The 22,800-nt window shown below is 45.1% G+C and overlaps 2 protein-coding genes across 7 annotated transcripts in view; one reads left to right on the top strand and one right to left on the bottom strand.

Moving 5' to 3' along the window:
- GPM6B (glycoprotein M6B) overlaps positions 1-8,962 on the top strand; it is a 128,843-nt gene extending 119,881 nt beyond the window's left edge. For 3 of the 5 annotated variants that reach the window (XM_040424935.1, XM_040424932.1, XM_040424934.1), the window contains 4 exons: positions 228-399; positions 1,880-1,953; positions 4,868-4,933; positions 7,244-8,962. In XM_040424935.1, the coding sequence (XP_040280869.1) occupies positions 228-399; positions 1,880-1,953; positions 4,868-4,933; positions 7,244-7,393 (462 nt within the window). In that variant the 3' untranslated portion in view covers positions 7,394-8,962. Of the gene's footprint in view, positions 1-227; positions 400-1,879; positions 1,954-4,867; positions 4,934-5,873; positions 6,765-7,243 lie in introns of those variants that run through there. The other 2 variants (XM_040424933.1, XM_040424936.1) reach the window with 1 other exon arrangement.
- A 2,241-nt stretch (positions 8,963-11,203) lies between these two features.
- The window catches only part of OFD1 (OFD1 centriole and centriolar satellite protein), a 73,213-nt gene continuing 61,616 nt past the window's right edge, over positions 11,204-22,800 (bottom strand). For both annotated transcript variants that reach the window (XM_040424928.1, XM_040424929.1), the window contains exons 21-23: positions 14,785-14,919; positions 14,078-14,133; positions 11,204-11,606 (exon numbers count right to left, since the gene is read on the bottom strand). In XM_040424928.1, the coding sequence (XP_040280862.1) occupies positions 11,561-11,606; positions 14,078-14,133; positions 14,785-14,919 (237 nt within the window). In that variant the 3' untranslated portion in view covers positions 11,204-11,560. The remainder of the gene's footprint in view (positions 11,607-14,077; positions 14,134-14,784; positions 14,920-22,800) is intronic.

The raw sequence follows: 22,800 nt of genomic DNA, 5'->3' as shown, positions 1-22,800 counted from the left end.
TATAGCTCCCTGGAGTAAATGCGAGTCAGGTCCATCAGTCACCATATATAAAGTTTTGGCTAGCCATGAGAATAGTGTGAACAGCGCCAAAGAGAAGCTATCAAAAATACTATAGTTACATTAAAAATAGTCCTATATGCCAGGAATATTTCGGATGGCATAGACGGTTGCTGTGTTTTAATCAGAATACTAGTTAATCTATTTTCTCTTCGTTTTTCCTATATCAGTTTGTGTTTCTTACCTACATCTTGGGGGTGGCCTGGCTTGGAGTATTCGGCTTTTCTGCAGTTCCTGTTTTCATGTTTTACAACATCTGGTCGTCTTGCGAAGTTCTCAAAGGACTGAATGTAAATTATACTACCACAGCGGACCAGATCTGTGTGGACATCCGGCAGTATGGTATGTTAGCTTTAATTTTATGTTCTAGTCTTCCCTTGGGCTCTGTGGGAAACTTCTTGTAAGAGCCTTGTAGTTATAGACTGGTTTCTATTTAGACTTTTATAGCATATCCAATGGATATGCCATAAATGTCTGGTAGGTGAAGGTTCATTTTGAAGAGGAACTCCCATCTCGACATTTATGACATTTCCACAGAGGATGGACCCACACCTGTCTCAAGATTGGGGCCCTGTCTCACAGCTGTTGTGAATGGACAAGTGGCAGCATATGCTCTTTCTATTCCTTCTATGGGAATTCCAAGAATACAGTAACTTTTCAGAACTCTAAGGTGCATCTTTTCTTGCCAGAGTAAGAGATCTAGAGAGAGGACTGACAAGAAGATGGCATTAAAGGAACAGTCCAGGAAAAACTGATCTTAAAGGGCATCTGTCAGCAGCTTTGTACCCATGAAACTGGCTGACCTGTTGCATGTGTGCTTGGTAGCTTAAGACATCTGTGTTGGTCCCATGTTCATATGTGCCCTCATTGTTGAGAAAAATGAAGTTTTAATATATGCAAATGCACATCTAGGAGCAACAGGGGCGTTGCTGTTACACCTAGATTCTTCTCTCTCTGCAACTGCCACACCCTCTGCACTTTGATTGACAGGGCCGGGCAGTGAAAACATCATCACGCCTGCCTGGCCCTGTCAATTAAAGATGTTGTCCGGGTTCAGAGCTGAACCCGGACATACCCTTATTTTCACCCAGGCAGCCCACTGAGGCTAGCATCGGAGCATCTCGTGCTCCGATGCGCTCCCTTGCCCTGCGCTAAATCGCGCATGGCTTGGGCTCTTTTGTTTATCATAACACACTGCCGGGCGGAAACTTCCGCCCAGCAGTGTGTTCGGTGACATCACCGGCTCTGATTGGCGGGCTTTAGCGCTGCCCTGGCCATTTTACTGGCTAGGGCAGCGCTAAATCCCGCCCATCAGGGCCGGGGACGTCACCGGGCTTCTTGGCAGCCCCATGGAGAGCCCTGGTACGTCACCGGATCTCCAAAAAATGCCTTTGCCCTGCACGATTTAGCGCAGGGAAAATGAGAGCATCGGAGCATTGACTGCTCCGATGCTCAAGTCAGGCGGGCTGCCGGGGTGAAAATGGAGGTATGTCCGGGTTCAGCTCTGAACCCGGACAACACGTTTAAAGTTCAGAGGGCGCGGCTGTTGCAAAGAGAGTTGAGCCTCTAGGTATAAAGGTGACGCCCCCGTTCCTCCTAGATGCTTATTTGCATATATTAAAAGATCATTTTTATCAGCAATGGGAAAGGGCAAATGGGAACATATGACAACACAGATGCGTTCAACAGCCACTTTTATAGGTACAAATCTGCTGACAAATCCCCTTTTAAAATTCACTAATGTTGCTTCAACAAATCGTCACTGGATGAAAAGTAGAGAAGAGTTTCTGCAGTAGACTCACGTAATTCTATTTCTATACAGGAATAATTCCATGGAATGCCTTGCCCGGAAAAGCTTGTGGATCAGCATTGGGGAACATATGCAGTACCAATGAGGTATTTATCTTGAACTTCATTACTGAATTAAAAAAATAAAAATTAATTTTGGTTGTTTAAAACCTAAAACATCCTACAAACATCATATTCCCCCCACACAAATTACAAAATGGACACATTCACCAGTGGTGCTCTTTGTGGTGGTCATGCATGCACAAAGCTTCCTCCATAAGCCTCTCTTCACGGCCTGTGCATATACAGTAGTGCCCTGCCTGGCCAATAGTGCAAGTAGGACATTTCTTCTTCCCATGTCCAAAGATACCTGTCTGTTTCTATGAGTGAGCACAATGGTGGCCAGGTAGGGAACTATGTGCAATGCTGTAAAAGCTGGAACATTTTCACAATTGTACCATTTAATACAAATAAATGTCAGGAATCGGTGCCTCATATAGGCTAGCCTTACCTATAATGACTAAATGGTAAAGCTGGTCTGCTTTACCATTTAGTCTCTCCACAATCAATTAGTAATCGATTAGTAATCGATAAATCCCAGCAGCTGTGTCTTTGCGATATAAATTTATTCCAGAGATGTCCTACAACCAGGATGCGTTTTGGCAAACATGCCTTCAATCAACTTGTATACCTCTCACACTATCCCTGTCCAGTGGATATATTTTTTGTGGTGGGGTTACGTTTCTGGTAACTGTGTATTTTGTTCCTCTGGACGGACCATTTTTTCCTTATGTGCTAGGGCCTCATTAGGGTCATTTACATAGGAAGAGAGCTCCTGTCTGGGCCACCCCTTGCGGGGTTTTTTGGACCCCGTCCCGTGGATATACACTGCTCAAAAAAATAAAGGGAACACTTAAATAACACAATGAAACTCCAAGTCAATCACACTTCTGTGAAATCAAACTGTCCACTTAGGAAGCAACACTGAGTGACAATCAATTTCACATGCTGTTATGCAAATGGGATAGACAACAGGTGGAAATTATAGGCAATTAGCAAGACACCCCCAATAAAGGAGTGGTTCTGCAGGTGGTGACCTGACCACTTCTCAGTTCCTATGCTTCCTGGCTGATGTTTTGGTCACTGTTGAATGCTGCCGGTGCTTTCACTCTAGTGGTAGCATGAGACGGAGTCTACAACCCACACAAGTGGCTCAGGTAGTGCAGCTTATCCAGGATGGCACATCAATGCGAGCTGTGGCAAGAAGGTAAGCTGTGTCTGTCAGCGTAGTGTCCAGAGCATGGAGGCGCTACCAGGAGACAGGCCAGTACATCAGGAGATGTGGAGGAGGCCGTAGGAGGGAAACAACCCAGCAGCAGGACCGCTACCTCCGCCTTTGTGCAAGGAGGAACAGGAGGAGCACTGCCAGAGCCCTGCAAAATGACCTCCAGCAGGCCACAAATGTGCATGTGTCTGCTCAAACGGTAAGAAACAGACTCCATGAGGGCCCGACGTCCACAGGTGGGGGTTGTGCTTACAGCCCAACACCGTGCAGGACGTTTGGCATTTGCCAGAAAACACCAAGATTGGCAAATTCGCCACTGGCGCCCTGTGCTCTTCACAGATGAAAGCAGGTTCACACTGAGCACATGTGACAGACATGACAGAGTCTGGAGACGCCGTGGAGAACGTTCTGCTGCCTGCAACATCCTCCAGCATGACCGGTTTGGCATTGGGTCAGTAATGGTGTGGGGTGGCATTTCTTTGGAGGGCCGCACAGCCCTCCATGTGCTCGCCAGAGGTAGCCTGACTGCCATTAGGTACCGAGATGAGATCCTCAGACCCCTTGTGAGACCATATGCTGGTGTGGTTGGCCCTGGGTTCCTCCTAATGCTAGACCTCATGTGGCTGAAGTGTGTCAGCAGTTCCTGCAAGACGAAGGCATTGATGCTATGGACTGGCCCGTCCGTTCCCCAGACCTGAATCCAATTGAGAACATCTGGGACATCATGTCTCGCTCTATCCACCAACGTCACGTTGCACCACAGACTGTCCAGGAGTTGGCAGATGCTTTAGTCCAGGTCTAGGAGGCGATCCCTCAGGAGACCGTCTGCCACCTCATCAGGAGCATGCACAGGTGTTGTAGGGAGGTCATACAGGCACGTGGAGGCCACATACACTACTGAGCCTCATTTTGACTTGTTTTAAGGACATTACATCAAAGTTGGATCAGCCTGTAGTGTGTTTTTCCACTTTAATTTTGAGGGTGACTCCAAATCCAGACCTCCATAGGTTAAAAAATTAGATTTCCATATTTTTTTTGTGTGTGATTTTGTTGTCAGCACATTCAACTATGTAAAAAACAAAGTATTTCAGAAGAATATTTAATTAATTCAGATCTAGGATGTGTTATTTTTGTGTTCCCTTTATTTTTTTGAGCAATGTATGTTGTAGGGCGGACTAGGGCTAGCTGATCTGACCTGACATAGCCGTGCCCAGTTTGCCACCATTGGTCCAGTCCATTACTCACACTTTACCCACATCTTAATTAACTGGTCCTTGCCTGTGTACCAGTTTGTGTATGTATTTGTCTTACTTGTTGTTTGTCTGTAGGGGCCATTTTTTATCTCCTATTATTTAATAAAAGTGATATTTTATGTAGTTTACTGCCCCCCTTAGTTTTTCCTTATTGTTTATTGAGCAGTAGTCAGGGAGACACTCCTGTCTTCTCCTGACTGACCATCTTTAACCCATCTCTGGAATAAATTTATATCGCAAAGACACAGCTGCTGGGATTTATTGATTACTAATGACCTATAATGACTGGTTGTGTTAACCCAACCCACTTAATGAACTGGTCAATGCCATTAAAGTAAACATATCATGGCATTGCAATACTTATTATTTGCATATAATAATCTGATGCCTTAAAACATTAGCTCCACTTGAATTATTTCTTAATATAAGGTTATCTTTATATGAAATATGTTTTGTATGCTAATTCTCTTCATTTTCTTTCCAGTTCTACATGTCCTACCACCTTTTCATTGTGGCCTGTGCTGGGGCAGGTGCTACTGTTATTGCACTGGTGAGTATGAATGAACATCTCTAGTTTTTGGCACTCCTAAATTACATGTCATTGGTTATTTTCGGATTAAAGACTTTTCTACGCTCACATATACAGTATATGTTGGTGTTGTGTTCATATGGAGTGAATTCACTGGAAACTGAGCACCAGGTAAAAATGACTCCTGCCCGAAAATGCATATGCTGTTCGATAAAACTCATGCTAGATGCATAGCTCAGCTACTTTTTGAAGAACTGCTACGTACAAGCGATGCATTTTTGGGTAGGAAGTAATTGCAGGTCAATGGCCCATGTGTACCCAGGTTTACTCTTTGAAGAACAAGTTTATTTCAAATTGGTTGAACGATCATTCAATATGCTGCCCTACAGTAACATGGTTAAGTATACCCTAGACACATAACATAGTCAACTGACAAAACATAGATTAATACATCAGAAACGCTAACTTTCATGTATTTTTCACTTGTAAATCCAGATCGGCATCAATTGCCGTAGCATTCATGGTATCAAATCACTAGAGATGAAACCTAAAAAAAAAAAAAAAAACACCAGAATGTTTGCACTTTTTCCATATAAAATCTTCCCATTGTCTTTCTTTTGTCATTGACTTGTCTTGTAATTTCTATACACTATGATTTTACATAGCACATCATCCATAACTTTGATCGATGAATAATTATGTAAACTATTGAATATTAAGCCCAAACCCTAAAAACAATCCACAGTTCAGCGTGTCAGTCACATATTGTCCAGAAATTCATATTGGAGGACACATTGCTATTGGAGTGGGTCTTTAATTCTCGATAATCCCACCAGCTCTATCATGTAGACATTAATCACAATCTTCCCTAAACTTTATAAAATTGAGTGATTTCCAAGGCTGCGTGAGGCATTCCAGTGCCATATCTTACACTCCTTTTTATTTTGTTCTTTTCCACCAGCTGATCTACATGATGGCAACCACTTATAACTATGCCGTTTTGAAGTTTAAGAGTCGGGAGGATTGCTGCACTAAATTCTAATCTGTTTTAGTCACAGCGTTAGAAAGACTGCGTTGTTGTAGCTTAAACTACCACTGACACTCTGGACTAAAACCAAGTCTAGCATTTACAATTTTCTATGATTTATTATGTGTTTTTTCCATTTTGTATATAGCAAGTGTCACTCAATAGTATCATAGAGTAATATTAAAAAATATATTGTATGTAAAACACAACCATGAGATCTGGCTAAATTCTGTTACTTTAAAGCACATTCACTAGACATCTGTTGAATGATGTCTCTAACGTGTGCCTTCTCTGCTTGTCCAACGTCTCCTACGTGCGGTACATTTATACACATGATGTTGGATGATTAGGGCAGATGGAGCTTCATTACTGCCACAGCTACATATATAGAAATATATATATTTTTTTTTTGTACAAACTATTAACTAACAACGCCTTTAATTGCCCAAAATCAGTCGTATGCGCTTTTTTATTTTTATTTTGCAAAATGCACTTGTACAGTTGAAATAAATGTTGGTAACAGATTATTATTTATTAGCCAGATCTCAGACAAAAAAAAAAAAAAAGGTGAGGCTCATAGGCCCTTGAGCACTAGATTCAAGACCAATGATTTGATATGCACATAATGGAGGCCTGGCTGGCCTAGCGAGGACGACACAAGGAAGTGATGTGTGGCAGGAAGTAGAGCAGAGGAGGAAGTAATGTGTGACCTAATTATCACTGGATACATGACCTGGAAGTTTGAAAGAAGAATATAAGCACTAGCAATAAATTCATTTTTTATAACCTATTTTTGTAGTTGAATAAAGTGGCAATAAACACTAATTTGTGGCCTGCATGCTTCTGTGTGTACATTTTTACCTCCACAGGTTGATTAAGAAAAAATTCAGGCGCCTTCCATCATTTCTTTTCTCCTATGTACTGAGGTTCCCCCTCACTTATGTACATGCCTGTCTGACAAAATATCCCTATTACATACCATCAAAATAAAATGATTTGTATCCTACTTGTTTTGAGGGTTTGTTGCTTTAACCAACTGGCAGAACCTATTTCCTCTAGATTCATTTTACTCCTAGCTTCCTAACTTCCTTAGTTGCTTTCCTCACCCTTTGTTTTTCCATCCATAGTAAACCAAGTGCATGCCTAAATATAAAGGTATTAATGTTCACTACAGGGTTTAAAACCCTATTAACTCATTTATTATTATTATTATTATTAAACTACTACTTATTAGTACTCTAATAACCTGCTTGCTTTGCCTCTTGACACGTTTACTAGCCATCGTGCTCACCCTTCTCTTGCAGATCCACTTCCTCATGATTCTGGCTTCTAATTGGGCCTACTTAAAGGATGCGAGCAAAATGCAGGCCTACCAAGACATTAAAGCTAAAGAAGAGCAAGAACTTCAAGACATCCAGTCACGGTCAAAAGAACAGCTCAATTCGTACACATAAAAGCATGACAGCATGAAAAGCAGTAGCCTTTTAAGATTAATCAATTAATGCAGATGTGTACCATTAAAAGAAATCTGAACGAGCTACCGGGAGTTATATTATACAGTTTTACAACTGCAGCAAGTAATGTTCTTACTTTCCCCCCCATACTTTGTGATCTCAGGCATTTTAAAATGAAGCACTTTATAAAGTATCAAGTGTTTTTTTTCATCCTCTCGGTGGAATATCCATTTCCTAAATGGAGGTAGTCAGATGTAGAGAAGCAGCAGGTTCATACTTGGTTCCATATCAAGTCTATTATGTTCATTTCCATTATTTCACGTACATGTTAGATTTCTATAAAGTGTTGCCATTTTGAAATGAATCAGTGGCCCAAAAACATTTGTACATATAATACCTTTCAGAATGCTCAAAAAAGGAGCTGAAGTGTTATAAACCTCTACTGGGCATCAGGGACACTTCTCTTCATTTTGTTCTCCCTTTTCTTTTTTTCCACTTTATAAATATAAATGCACCAACCATCTACACACCACAGAGACGGCTAGTTTGTGAGCTGGAGAATGGGACGACCAATTCATTGGAAACTTGGTTTTACCTCATTCACCTGACCAGATTGTAGGTCTAAGTTCTCTTCCATAACAGTTTGCCAAAACAGATTCCCAATTGGCTGTGATCCAATCTCATTATTGGCCAAAAAAATTTCAGAAGAGTGCGCAAGAACCTTTTGTCATGTAAACAAGAACGAACACCTTGGTAGGGTTCCTAGTTTTAATGGTGGACTGGTGGAGAGAAAACCTGCACAGCTAATGAAATGGCTGCCTGCATTTTGTATTTAGATGATGGATCCAAGTTAACACATCTTTAATTAATAGTGTTAGTGTTAGGTAATGATGATCAACAAAAATGACAGTGATGCATTGAATATATAGTATTACATTGTTGTTGTAGGTCATTCCTATTTCTATAGTTGATTGTGATTTTTGTTTTGACAGTTGCACTTCCAAAATATATGGAAAAAAAAAAAGTGAAAAGAAACAAAAAAAAAAAAACATACAAATGTGAATTGTAGACGGTACATAAAGATAATAATGTCCGGTCTACTTGACCTAAAGAGTTGACTAATTGTTGATTGAAATGTTAACAGACAGTGTTCAGGTATTTTGTTCGGTTCCAAACCTGAAAGGACATTTTGTTTTTGACAATTTCAGAATTGAGGCGTATATTGTATTTAGAGAAAATAATATTACCATAATAGCCTAGCTTTTTGTTGAAGCCAATGCATGGAAAACTCGTAATTCTACTGCAATGCAGGTGATTGTTCTAGCCAGTGTCCTAATGTACGGATAACGAAGGCAATGTCTTAATTTTTTTTTTTTCTATTCCGTGTAGTTGACTCAAGTTTTCTTTTCAAGATCCTGTTTAGTGTAATTATTTTTATGTAAAAAAGCATTTACATTTTGCTATGTATAAATTTTTGTAACCTAACAGTGACTCAATATTTTCTATCAGTGCCAAGGGCTTCCTGTAGTTATATCGAAGTGTTATAATAAATATTTGTAGATAAACCTCCTGGTTCTGTCATTTAATGTTTTATTTTTCAACGCATTTATGGTACTAGACTTGTAAAGCTTAGGGTCTTTTGTGCAGCGTACATTTACCATATGCGACGGGAAAGCTCCCAATACATATGGTCAGGCCACAGTTATACTGACAGAGGCCAAAAGAATGTTCTTTTGGTGTCCATTTTACAGTATCCACATGGGTTTCTTTTTCTTCTGAATAGAATAGCACAGCAGACTGTGCTATTCCATATAGAGGTATCCATTAAAGAAATAGGTGATCTGTCATGCAGTAAGGTAAGTTCCAACCCGACCACCAACCTTCTGTCCTGCAGCAGTCAGTCAGTTCAGGAAATGCGGACATCATGTGGCATGTGTTTTACAGACCACACTTGTGCATCTGAAACCAGACTTAACATGGTTGACTTTGCCTCAGTGACATACATTAAATACATTTGCCCTAGATTTCCTGTCTGCCACACACAATGCTCTTCTCACACCTCTCCCAAGGCAGTTTAATCACACCTAATAACTTCAGTCATGCAAATTCCAATCAAAACCTTACCTCCACAAGGTCCATGACCTTGTGTTGATTATGATAAAGAGATTATGCCAACTGAAGCATGAGTCACCAGTATTTGAGGCTGGAGATTTTTTTGTACCAATTGAATTCAGATGACTAGCAAAATGTATTCAAGAAAAAAAAAATACAACAATTCCAGTTGCTCTGACTTCTTACTACTGATACACCATGACCTGGATGAATGAGAACCTTCACTGACATGCAGATGGAAATCTGACAGAAGCCTTGTCACTTATAAATTAACATTTATAGATAAAACAGATATTTTTAATGTGTAATATGCAGGACATATTCCGTTTTCTTTATTTAGTGTATAATTGTCAAAGTATGCAAAATAGAGGCCATCCTTGTTTACAAGATATCTAGTAGTGCATTCTGTATAACTATTTATTGCTTTAAACATTGAAGTGGTTGTCCAGGACACGTTATAGTCTACCAAGGTGTTGTGGTGCTCAGCTGTCTGAGTAGATGTGTCTGGTACTGCGTCTCAGCCCCATTCACTTGTGAACAATGAAGGGGGATGATGTCCACTGATGGACCACAACATTCATTTGGCTGATTGGTGGGAGTCTAAGAAGTTGCAGTCTTTTTATCGTTCTGATTGGAGGGGGCTGGTCTTCGAGTTGTGCCAGACCTTTTCCAGGAACACATATAGATGGCCTATCCTAAGCATAGACCATCATAGTGAGATCAGACTGACTTGTTTACCGCCACCAATCAACAGCTATTTTTCAAAAAGCAGCCCACTGAGGGCTACAGCACCATCATCCTGCTGATTGGCGAGGATCTGTTTGGGAGTAGCCATACTGCAGATATGGCTTCATCCATTGTGTTTTGGACAGAGCTGCTTTTTCACTTCAGTGGAAGTAGCGTTGCAGTTACCCACTGTGTCCAATATAGAATGGATTAAACTGTGCAGGAGCTACTCCAGCACACCTAATTGGCAGGGATTAAGGGTTTTCGGACCCCCGTGTAGCTGATATTGATAGCCTATCTTGAGGATCGGCCATCAATATAAAAATCCTAGAGAACCACTTTAAAAATAGATGTCTGGTGCCCATGGCTCTGTTGTGCAACAGGCCTTAAAGGGGTTTTCCGAGATTACTAGGGTTTATTACAGATATGCGCACGCAGTTTTTTACTTTATGTACATCTTCCCCATGTTATTTTTTTTCAGTTTGAACTCTCCTGACCAGTTTTCACCATGTAAACAAATCACTCTAGTTTGTTTCGATCCTGGATGTAGCATTTCCTGTTGCTGTATCCAACCAAACCCATGATGCACCTCTCCTTTCTCTAGCACATCTTCAACACTGCCCCTAACAATGCCCAGCTGGTTTATAGCTCTACTTACCCACCTAGTAACAGATACCCTATTACTGCCACTGTATGGACATAACATCACAGGAAATAAGAGAGCAGCATGGACATGGTCATGTGATCATAGCCCAGAACAGAAGATAAAATTATTTTAAAGCAAACTGGAAAACTCCTTCAAGCTTTTGGTATTCCAGCAGGCATCTTGTTTTCAGTCATTTATTTGGCAGCTGTATTTTTAGCTGAATATTAAGTGGACAACACACGTGGCAAACATAAACCCAAGTTAAGAATGAAACAAACTGACATTGTTTTCCGTAAAAAATAAAATTTATTTTAAGTGTAAAAAAAAAAATATACTGCCCCGAGATGGCTTCTGTCCACACATTCAAAACAATGTGATCAAAGTATATAGGACAGTCTTTGTAATGCTAATACATGGTAGATAATAAATAATTCACAACATTCCTAAAATTGTCTATAGAACAAATCCTTCTATGGTAGGGAATGATTTCTCTGGAGTCCTATTCTAATAAGTCGTTCGTAGGGAGAAGAGTTAAAGACTCAGATATTCAACAAATTCCGTTATAGAAATTGGCCTTTGACGAAATTTCCACATCAAATAAAAACATGCTGTGCTGGTCACACAAATGATTAGTGTCAAAATTCAAAGGACTTGGATTCATCTTGGAGAGAGGAAATGACTGTTTACCAGAAGTCATCGTCTGCTTCTCCGGTGGAGTGAGCTGTGATACTGAAAAAAAAAAGAAATTATCTTAATAGGCAGAGCGATGCATGGTTAGCCTCACAATTAGGTCATTTATACACAGGGCGACGGAGTGCACAACCGTTCTAGACAGAATTTCATCATTTGCCAAGTGAAAGCTTGGAAAATCTATCGGTTGATAATAGTTGGCCAGAGGGGTAAAAGAATGGCGGAGATCAGTCGTGTACAAAGAAGGGATATTTTCACACATCTGAATTCCTGTGCATTAGGACTGCATTCTACCTATATACAGTTATAGCAGAAGTATGTTTATCAGAGTGTCCATATCGTGTAGTTATAGATCTGTGCTGTGTCCTTAAGACAACCTCCCAAAATTGCATTGAAAAGTGCTCAGCTAGGGGGCTAGCCATGTCCAAAAAGATGGGCAGTATTCATAAGATGAGCAGCTTTTAGGAAGAGAAAAGTTGGTCATCTTGGGATATCGAGACAAGAAGAAAGGTAAAGAAGGGCACATGATGGAAAATCAGATCTAGATCAGGGGTGGTCTTATCACAGAGGTTCTTACTGTATATAGAAATAAAATGGATATTTGGAATACTGCCAGCATATGCACTGCAAATGCAATCTAATCTACAGACATGCTGTAGCTCAGGAGAAGCTGAACAGGATGAGAAGTAGTTTTGTGAACTGAATCAGTATCCATTTGTATGTATTCATTGATATCCATGATAAAGATGAGCAAATTGGTTTGTCTCATCAGCAGGACTTCACCTGAGGGGCTGTCCCCGCTGGTGAAGAAGTTCCCATCTGCCACTAGATTGACAGGGCTGGACATTTAGCCTGGCCCTGACAATTTCTTGCCTGTACCGCTGCTCGGATTAGTAGAGCAAGGATAGAGGTTCTGCTTCAACTTTGTGACCTGTGCCTGCTCTGAAGCAGAACCTCTGTTCTTGCCCTGCTAATCGAAGCAAGAAATAGTCAGGGCCAGGCTAAAATGTCAATCTAGTGGCCGATGGGAACTTCTTCACCTCTGGGGACAGCCCCTCACAGGTGAAGAAGCCCTGTTTATAAGACAAATCAATTTAGGCTACTTTCACACTGGTGTTTTGGCTTTCCGTTTGTGAGATCCGCTATGGGCTCTCACAAGCTGTCCAAAACGGATCAGTTTTGCTCTAATGCATTCTGAATGAAAAAGTTTCCGCTCGGAATGCATCAGTTTACCTCCAATCAGTCACCATTCCACTCTGGAGGCGGACACCAAAACGCTGCCTGTAGCGTTTGGCTGTCCGCTTGACGAAACTGAGCCAAACAGATCCGTCCTGGCACACAATGTAAGGCAATGGGGACGGATCAGTTTTCTCTGACAATAGAAAACGGATCCGTCTCCCATTGACTTTCAATGGAGTTGATGACCGATCCGTCTTGATTATGTTACAGATAATACAAACAGATCCGTTCATGATGGATGCATGCGGTTGTATTAGTGTAACGGATCCATGATGGATCTGCCCAAAACGCAAGTGTGAAAGTAGCCCAACTCATCCTTAACCAATGATCATTCTACACAGTGACAAATAGCCTTCCCTATATGACTACGTACAGAGAGAGCGTTGTCAATCACCATCCAATTGACTTCTCAACTTCTTGCTTCAAAATTCTGATGATCTGATTGATATGTAGTTTTCTGGGAAACTATTCAGTGTATCTCAATCTGCTCAGCTCCTCCTGCTCTATGACATGCTGCTGCCTTTATATACAAATATCAACAAAATAAAAGTCTAAACTATTCACATAACATACATGACACACTGAAAATAACCATATATGCATTATAGTGAGCAAGAATGACATTCGTACAATATTACAGTTGCCAAGCTGCTATGCAAATGCCCTGTGTGAACCCAAGAAGTCTTTTTGTGTTACCAAAGAATAATTTTGAAACTAGTGCATGTTCTACATGCAAACTACAGTACTTTCTGTATATCTTCTGTGACTGGCTGGTCATTAAAGCTTATGTTGAGAAGTAGCCTGCACATGTCAGAGTTGGAATAATAAAGAATAAGGCCAGTTTCGCATGAGGGTATTCAGGAAACAAGCTACGTGACTTAACACTGCTCTTAGGGCCTGATCTCAGAGCATCAGAATGATTTATGATGCTGTGTGTTCCTGCCTGGCCGTGGATCTACTGAGCTGTACTGATGGCATTATGTCAGTCCAGAAGACCCACAGCATCAGAAGTGTTCAGTCTGGGAAATATAGCGGTCACAAGGAACTTGTTTCCTGGACTGTATAAGTTCATGTGAAAATGGCCTAAGATGTGCATGTCCCATGGTTATATTTATGAGTAGTGTTCCTTTCCTATTTCTTGTTGAGAAAAATGAGAGTACATCCAGAATACAAGCAGAAAGGGTAAAGAAAACCAGAAATCTGGAAGTTTACATGCACTGAGCAGAAGATGTAAATCTCTTTCATTGCTCTGTCTTTTCAATATTAATCACCTTTCATTAGAAAGTTTCTCCTCTACAGACATGTCTTCAAAGTTTTCTTTAGTAACCTAAAAAAACAAAACCGCAATATAAAAATTCACAGGACGAGTCATATTTCCAGTATACAATGACCAGTCTCATTATTTCCCAGTTGCACAATTCCGATCTGCACGGAGAAGGAAGTCCCTGCAATCCGATGTATACCGCATCCAACCCCAAGGCACAAGTGGAAGATAATGGCTGAGTTCAAAGCTGCAAATCCGTAAAGACTTTGTGGAACGTTAGATGAATTATTTCTAATGTTTATTTTGTCACTGTATGTTATATGTCACTGTATGATATGTTATCCTATCTCCGCTAGAAGTGAACACCATGAAAATTAGCGCACCTGCACACATTGCAGCTTACGTGCGGAAAAACGGCAGCGTAATACAGTACCAGCAAAGTGATGAGATTACACAAATCTCATCTACATTTTGCTATTTTTGGTGTGGACCTGCCATGTGGAGTTTTAAATCCCCAGCACATCAGGACTTCGTACAATTTTTGGTGTGGATTTCACCCTTTTTAATGCATGGCTGAGATCTGCGGAAAATACACACCAAAAACTGCAACTGGCACGTGGTTTTGGTGTGAAAACGCACAGAAATATGCGCAGATTTTCTGTTTTCTGTTTTGAAACTCGCATCTGTTCACAGGTAGCCTTAGTGATGACTTACCTTGTCAGATGGTTCATCTTTTCGGTTCTGAAGGAGCAACTGCATGTACCTGTCCAAGGGATTTACTTCTGGGGTACTGTCTTTTACACTTTCCTCTTGAACATCATGTAATAATTTAGGCTCTGCTGCAAAGGCCTTAAAAAGAGAAGCCACAATATGGAAACCAATGTAATTTTAGTTTATTCATACCTAAATTAGGTTAATGAGATCTGGCCAGAGAGTTGAGTCCGCTATCTTGGCCTGCTAAGCATGCATGTTTGTTTTCCAAGGGCCGGGGACTTATTGGTGTTACAGTCCAACCTGCCGAAGTGAGACAACCCCTTTAACTGTTCACAGTAACTTTGACCAGGGGTGCCCAAACTTTTGCATGCCAATGTAGATAGAAACAAATAAAAGGACAACACCTCTGAACTACTCCTTGGACTCTTCACATTGGTCAGCTGCATATGCCAATGAGTAAATGACATCGCAGCATTCTATGACATCACAATAATAGCTCTTGCATAAGAACACAAGACACAATTGATGCTGCTCATTCCTTTGCAGGAGGGTGAGCTGTGTGGTCAGAGGCTACAGAAGGTATTAACAGAGGTTCTCCAGCTGCCTCTATGCTCACAGGACACAACGGTGGGGAGGGATGAATAGATACAGACAGACCCATATTTTATTCACAATTGATTATAGAACACATATCAGATGTTGAAAGTGAGACATTTTACCATTTAATGAATTTTTTTTACTCATTTACAACTTGATGGCAGCAACACAAAAGTTGGGACAGAACCATGTCTACTATTGTGTCTCCTCTTCTTTTAACAGCAGTCTGTAAATGTCTGGATGTGAGGAGGACAACTGCTGGAGTTTTAGAAGAGGAAGGCTGTCCCATTCTTGTCTAATGTAGGATTCTAGCTACTCAAAGGTCCTGGGTCTTGTTGCCAGATTTTTCATTTCACGATACACCAAATGTTATTTATTGGTGAATGGTCTGGACTGCAGGCAGGACCATTCAGCACCTGGACTCTTCTTCTGAAAAGCCATGCTGTTGTGATGGATGCAGAATGCGGTTTAGCATTCTGTTGCTGAAATATGCATGGCCTTCCCTGAATGAGACCATATGTTGTTCTAAAACCTCTATGTACTGTTTAGTATTGACAGTGACTTTCCAGATGTGTAAACTGCCCATACCTTAGGCGCTAATGCAACCCCTTACTATACAAACTTTTGAACTGTGCGCTGTTAAAGGGTTTCTATCACTTCATATGACATAATTAGCTGGCAGACACTAGCGATCTGCTAGTGTCTGCTCTGGCCAACATCCTACTATAATCACTTGTGGGGCAGCGGTTTTGCTAAAAAACTAACTTTTATAAATATGCTAATGAGCCTCTAGGTGCTATGTGGGCGTCATTAGCACCTAGAGGCTCCGTCTACCTTCATACACAGCGGCCGCCCAGCACGTCCCTCCAGCCCGCCCATGTCCTCCTCCGTTTGACGCAGCGGCCGAATTCTCGCGCATGCGCCGTGCGCGGCTGTATTCGGCGCATTAGAGATGTCTGAGCTCGGAGCGGTCAGACATTCAATGCGCATGCGCGGCTGTACTCGGCGCATGCGCATTGAATGTCTGACCGCTCCGAGCTCAGACATCTCTAATGCGCCGAATACAGCCGCGCACGGCGCATGCGCGAGAATTCGGCCGCTGCGTCACACGGAGGAGGACATGGGCGGGCTGGAGGGACGTGCTGGGCGGCCGCTGTGTATGAAGGTAGACGGAGCCTCTAGGTGCTAATGACGCCCACATAGCACCTAGAGGCTCATTAGCATATTTATAAAAGTTAGTTTTTTAGCAAAACCGCTGCCCCACAAGTGATTATAGTAGGATGGTTGGCCAGAGCAGACACTAGCAGATCGCTAGTGTCTGCCAGCTAATTATGTCATATCAAGTGATAGAAACCCTTTAAGCTGGATGGTCCCTTTCCACTTGAGTCCACAGGACACGGCATCTGTGGTTTCCAAAAACGAGATTTTTGTATAACTTACCAGTAAAATCTCTTTCTCGCTCTTCCTTGGGGGACACAGGAAACCTTGGGTATAGCTCATCTCCATAGGAGGCGTGACACTAAGTAAAAGACTGTTAGCCCCTCCTCCAGCAGCTATACCCTCAGCCTGGAGCGAGCGACTACCAGTTATGTGCCCAAGTAGTTAAAACAAAGGCAAGGATCAACCAAATTAACACCAACAAGTCAAAACTCCCGTCAGGGCAACCAAAACAATGGGTGGGTGCTGTGTCCCCCAAGGAAGAGCGAGAAAGAGATTTTACTGGTAAGTTATACAAAAATCTCGTTTTCTCGCCCAATTCCTTGGGGGACACAGGAAACCTTGGGACGTTCAAAAGCAGTCCACAAATAGGGAGGGACCACAACCCAAGATGAATTAAAGCACCATAGGCATTAAGGCACCGCCGCCTGCAAGACCAGGCGGCCCAAAGCAGCATCCGCCGATGCATAAGTGTTCACCTTGTAGAACTTGGTGAAAGTGTGCAAAGAAGACCAGGTGGCCGCCTTACACAATTGTTCAGCCGAAGCTCGATTTCGCTGAGCCCAGGAAGCCCCGACCGCTCTGGTAGAATGAGCGGTAACACCAAAGGGCGGTTCCCTGCCCTTAGCACGGTAAGCCTCAGCAATAGCCATCTTGATGAAGCGGGCAATAACCACTTTAGATGCCGACAGCCCCCTGCGCGGACCCTCCGGAACCACAAATAGAGAATCCGAGCGCCGAAAGGGTCTAGTTACATCCAAGTAGATCCTCAGAGCCCTAACAACATCCAGACGGTGAAGATCCCGTTCCCGAGGATGAGACGGGAACGGGCACAGAGAAGGAAGGACAATATCTTCATTCAGGTGAAAAGCGGACACCACCTTCGGAAGGAAATCCGGAGCCGGGCGGAGAACCACCTTGTCCTGGTGAAAAACCAAGAGGGGTTCTACGCAAGAAAGTGCCGCCAATTCAGACACACGCCGAAGAGACGTGATGGCAACGAGGAAAAAAACTTTGCAAGACAACAAGCGAAGGGAAACCCTGCGCAAAGGCTCGAAAGGAGAAGATTGGAGAGCCGTCAGCACAACATTAAGATCCCAAGATGGAACGGGAGCGCGATACGGGGGAGCATAGTGAGCAACCCCCTGAAGAAAAGTCTTAACTGGACCGAGCGGAGCCAGAGGTCGCTGAAAAAGGATCGAAAGCGCTGAGATCTGACCCTTTAGGGTACTGAGACCTAAACCCAAGTCCAGACCAGACTGCAAGAAGGATAAAATCGTGGGGAGAGAAAACCGAAGGGGATGAACATCTAAGGTCTCGCAGAAATTCAAATAGGCCCGCCAGGTTCGGTAATAAATCCTGGACGAAGCCGGTTTACGCGCACGAATCATGGTACGGACCACGTCAGCAGAAAACCCCCGCCGCGTTAGGACCGCGGTTTCAATAGCCACGCCGCTAAATGTAGCGACCCTAAATGCTGGTGGAAGATCGGCCCTTGAGAGAGGAGGTCTTCTCTTAGAGGCAGAGGCAAGGGGGCGTCTGCCAGGAGCAACATAAGGTCGGCGTACCAAGGACGACGAGGCCAATCCGGGGCTATAAGGATCGCAGGCGTGCCCTCCGCCGCGATCTTCCGAAGGACTCGTGGAAGAAGAGGCAGGGGCGGAAAAACGTAGAGGAGAGAGAACTCCGTCCAGGAAAGGACGAGCGCGTCCGCGCCGTAAGCGTCCGGATCCTTGGTTCTGGCCATGAAGGTGGGAAGCTTGTGGTTGAATCTGGAGGCCATGAGATCCACGTCCGGACGACCCCAACGGAGGCAAAGAGACTCGAAGACGTCGGGGTGCAGAGACCACTCGCCCGGGTCGATCGTCATCCGGCTGAGGAAATCCGCCGCCCAATTGTCCACTCCCGGGATGTAAATGGCCGAAATGGCTGGAACATGAATTTCCGCCCAGCGAAGGATTAGAGACACCTCCCTCATCGCCGCCGCGCTGCGAGTGCCCCCCTGATGATTTATGTATGCCACAGCCGTGGCATTGTCCGATTGGACACGAACAGGGTGACCCTGAAGCAGCGAAGTCCAATGCCGGAGTGAAAGGAGAACCGCCCTCAGCTGCAGAACGTTGATCGGCAGTTTGGACTCCGATGGAGACCAAGTGCCTTGTACGGACCGAGGAGGAAACACCCCCCCCCAACCCCGCAGACTGGCATCGGTGGTAATCACCAACCAAGTTATCGGCAGGAAGGACTTCCCTTGGAGAGGGGTCTGTAACCACCAGAGGAGAGAGGAGCGAACCTGGGGGGGGAAGGGGAAAGTGCTGATCCAGACTTTCCTGGGACTTGTCCCATGCGGACAGAATGGCAGTCTGAAAGGTGCGGGAGTGATACTGCGCGTAGGGGATTGCTTCGAAACAGGACACCATCTGTCCTAAGACCCGCATGCTGAACCGGAAGGAAGGATGGCGGTGGGTCAGAAGGCTCCGAACCGACCGATGAAGGAGCTGGCGCTTCTCTGACGGAAGCCGAACCTCCGCTGCATCTGTATCCAGCAGCATCCCCAGAAAGATCAGTTGCCTGGATGGAACAAGAGCGGATTTGGGAAGATTGATAATCCAACCGAACCGGCGTAAGGTTTGTAGCGAGAGGTCCACACTGGCGGATGTCAGTGACAGAGAGGGTGCCTTGATAAGGAGATCGTCCAAATATGGAAGAAGAAAAACTCCCCTGGAACGAAGTAAGGCGAGGACAGGGGCAAGGACCTTTGTGAAAACGCGAGGGGCCGTCGCCAGCCCGAAGGGGAGAGCGACGAACTGGTAGTGGTCGGACCCCACTGCAAAGCGCAGAAAGCACTGATGACACCGAGCGATTGGAATATGAAGGTAGGCGTCCTGGATGTCGATAGAGGCCAGGAACTCCCCTTTTTCCAGAGAGGCCACCACCGACCTGAGAGACTCCATCCGGAATCGCTGAAGATGAAGGAAACGGTTTAACCGTTTTAGATCCAGAATGGGACGAACCAAGCCTTCTTTTTTGGGGACCACAAAAAGGTTCGAATAGAACCCTTTGAATCTTTCTTCCATGGGAACCGGAGCGATGACCCCTTTGTCCAGAAGGGTGCGAGTGGCAGTAAAGAAATCGGCCGCCCCTTGGGGATCCCGGGGAACCCGGGAGCGAAAGAACCGAACTGGGGGGAGGGACGTAAACTCGAGTTTGTACCCGGAAGACACAACTTCGAGAGCCCAGGCGTCGGAGACGTGCGCCTGCCAGAAGTCCCTGAACAGGAAGAGACGTCCCCCCACCCGGGTGGGTGGGGGCGCACCTTCAGGTAGTGTTCTGCTTGGTCGCGGGAGGGCGAGCAGGCTGTGACTTGCGCCAGGAGGGCTGGGTCCGAAAAAAAGGTTTCTTACGTCTGTCTTGGACAGAGTTAGGGGATGGACCTGAAGAGGTGCGAGGTGCGGGAGCCCTGCGGGAAGACCTGAAGCGAGAAAAAGTGGGACGGCCTCGAGTGGTGGTCCTAGTCCTAGATTGAGGAAGATGCGTACTCTTCCCCCCCCGTGGCTTCGGATATGATTTCATCCAAGCGGGTCCCGAACAATCGAGAACCAGTAAAGGGAAGGCCAGTAAGAGACCGCTTTGACGTGGAGTCCGCCGTCCAAACCTTTAACCAAAGCTCCCTCCTGGCCGAAACGGCCAGGGCAGACGAACGGGCTATGAGAGCCCCCGCATCAAGGGATGCCTCACAGACGAATTTGCCGGCTTGAACGATAAGTTGGGCTAGAGCACGGAGGTCCTGAATAGGGACGTCGGATTCAAGCTCCTGATCCAGCTGAGAAGCCCACTCTGAAACCGCTTTTCCAGCCCAAGCGGAAGCAAAGACCGGCCGGAGGCTGCAAAGATACCTTTGGTAATGGCCTCTATACGGCGATCCTCAGTGGATTGTAAGGAAGAGCCATCAGCAACGGGAATAGCCGTGCTTTTTGCCAAACGGGCCACCGGGGGGTCGACTTTGGGTGGTGACGCCCAGTTTGTAATGCAATCCGCCGGGAATGGATAACAGATATCCAACTTCTTAGGCGGGGTAAAACGGGCATCAGGGCGGGCCCAGGCCTTGGAAACCACCGACGAGAAGTCAGTGTGGAGGGGAAAAACTGCAGACGTCTGTTTATGGCGAAAAAAGGAAACACTGTTTTTTTCAGAATTAGGAGGATCATCGTGAATTTTAAAGGTATCACGAATATTGTTAATAAGATGGCCCACAGCAGAAGCCAGTTTTGAAGGCAAGGCCGAGTCCATATCACAATCTGAATCAACTAGTTCCCCTTCAGAGGGCATATCCTGAATCGAGGAAGGGCCCGACTGAGAGCGCACCCTTGGGGGTGATACTGAAGCATCCGAGGATGATAGGCGCTCCGCCCTAGACCGCTTCTGGGGTTGACGGGCTCTGGAGGTGTCGCCTGGAGAGAGGGACTCAGACGGGTCAGCTAAGATAGCGGGCCCGGAGGGCCCAGCAGGGGAAATATCCGGCTGCGATAAGTGCAATACCTCTGTAAGGCGGCCCACAACGTCAGAGAGGCTGACCACAGCCTGGGAAAGGGATCTAGCCCAGTCAGGGGGATCCAAGAGGCCATGGGGTGACACAACAGATGGCGGACCCTGTAATGGGGCTTTGCAAGCCGAGCAATGCGGGTCAGGCTGCCCTTGAGGAAGGGGCGCCTTACATGCGGTGCAGGTGTGATACCAAGGACCGGCCGGCGCTGAGGGGTCAGACATGTTGGCTGAAGTAATATAAAAGCGTCCAGGCCAGAGGGCTGCAGAGCTAGAAGGGGTCAACAGTCCTACCAGGTCACAGTGGGAGCGGACGGCAACAGCAGCGACAACAGCAGCGGCAACACCTGAGGTAAAAACGATCCGTCCTGAGAGCAGGCTGGCACGAAGAGGAGGCGGGGCCAGCGAGGAGCGGGAAGAAGACGTCCGCCCCCCCCGACTGAATGTCTAACATGTACAGGAGAAGCGGAACGAAGGTCCGCCCCCCGCTGGAACTTTCGCGCGCGCGATTCAAACAAATATGCCGCCGAGAAAATATTGCCCCCCGACCACCTCCTTCTACACCGGCGGCGAATGACACACCGGTAGCCGGCAAGAGAAGTCAGCCGGCAGCTGAACACAGCGGCAGCACTGGCCGAGATAACAAAAGGCGGCCCCACATGGCCGCAGCACCTCAGGTAAACTTGTGCAATAAACCCTCCCCCACGAGCACCGCTCCGTCCTGCTCCACACACAAAGGGGGGAAGCCGACAGTAAGCCTTGTAATGTGACAAGGCTAGGCAGAGGGAACACAGAAGTTAAAACCCTAACAGGGGGGGGGGGGGGTTGGAACGGCAGCATAGCCACCTCACCAGTCGACGTTTTCACCCTCAGTCCATCCAGCAGGGACGCCCCTTCAGCCACTGGCACCGAAGTGGCAGGGAGCTGGAGAGGGGCTTGCAGGCGGGCGACCCTTGTGCTGGCGGGATGCAGGGGAGCTGGGCTGCCCTGGTCCTCCTTTTCTTCTGTGGGGGAGGCAGCAGTGCGGATAGCCGGCACTGGCGCAGCTCAACCCCGGGAAAACAGAGAGGTCTTTGCGACTCTGTTGTCCCTGTTGAAAAAAGGAAAAAAGTTGAAAATAATAAAAAGAGAAAAAAATAAAATCTTTAGCAAAGACAGCTCTGCAGTGCAGAGAGTGTCTTGCCTCCTTGACACTAAGCAAAAAACTGGTAGTCGCTCGCTCCAGGCTGAGGGTATAGCTGCTGGAGGAGGGGCTTAACAGTCTTTCACTTAGTGTCACGCCTCCTATGGAGATGAGCTATACCCAAGGTTTCCTGTGTCCCCCAAGGAATTGGGCGAGAAAAGAATTTTCAGATTTTGATTCATCAGACCACAGAACAGTTTTTCATTTTGCATCAGTCCATTTTAAATGAGTTTTGGCCCAGAAAAGATGGTGGAGTT

The sequence above is a fragment of the Bufo bufo genome, chromosome 3, assembly GCF_905171765.1.
Source record: "Bufo bufo chromosome 3, aBufBuf1.1, whole genome shotgun sequence".
Classification (NCBI taxonomy): Eukaryota; Metazoa; Chordata; class Amphibia; order Anura; family Bufonidae; genus Bufo; species Bufo bufo.
The sequence above is the reverse complement of the archived record's forward strand: the minus strand, read 5'-3'. Positions and strand labels throughout refer to the sequence as shown.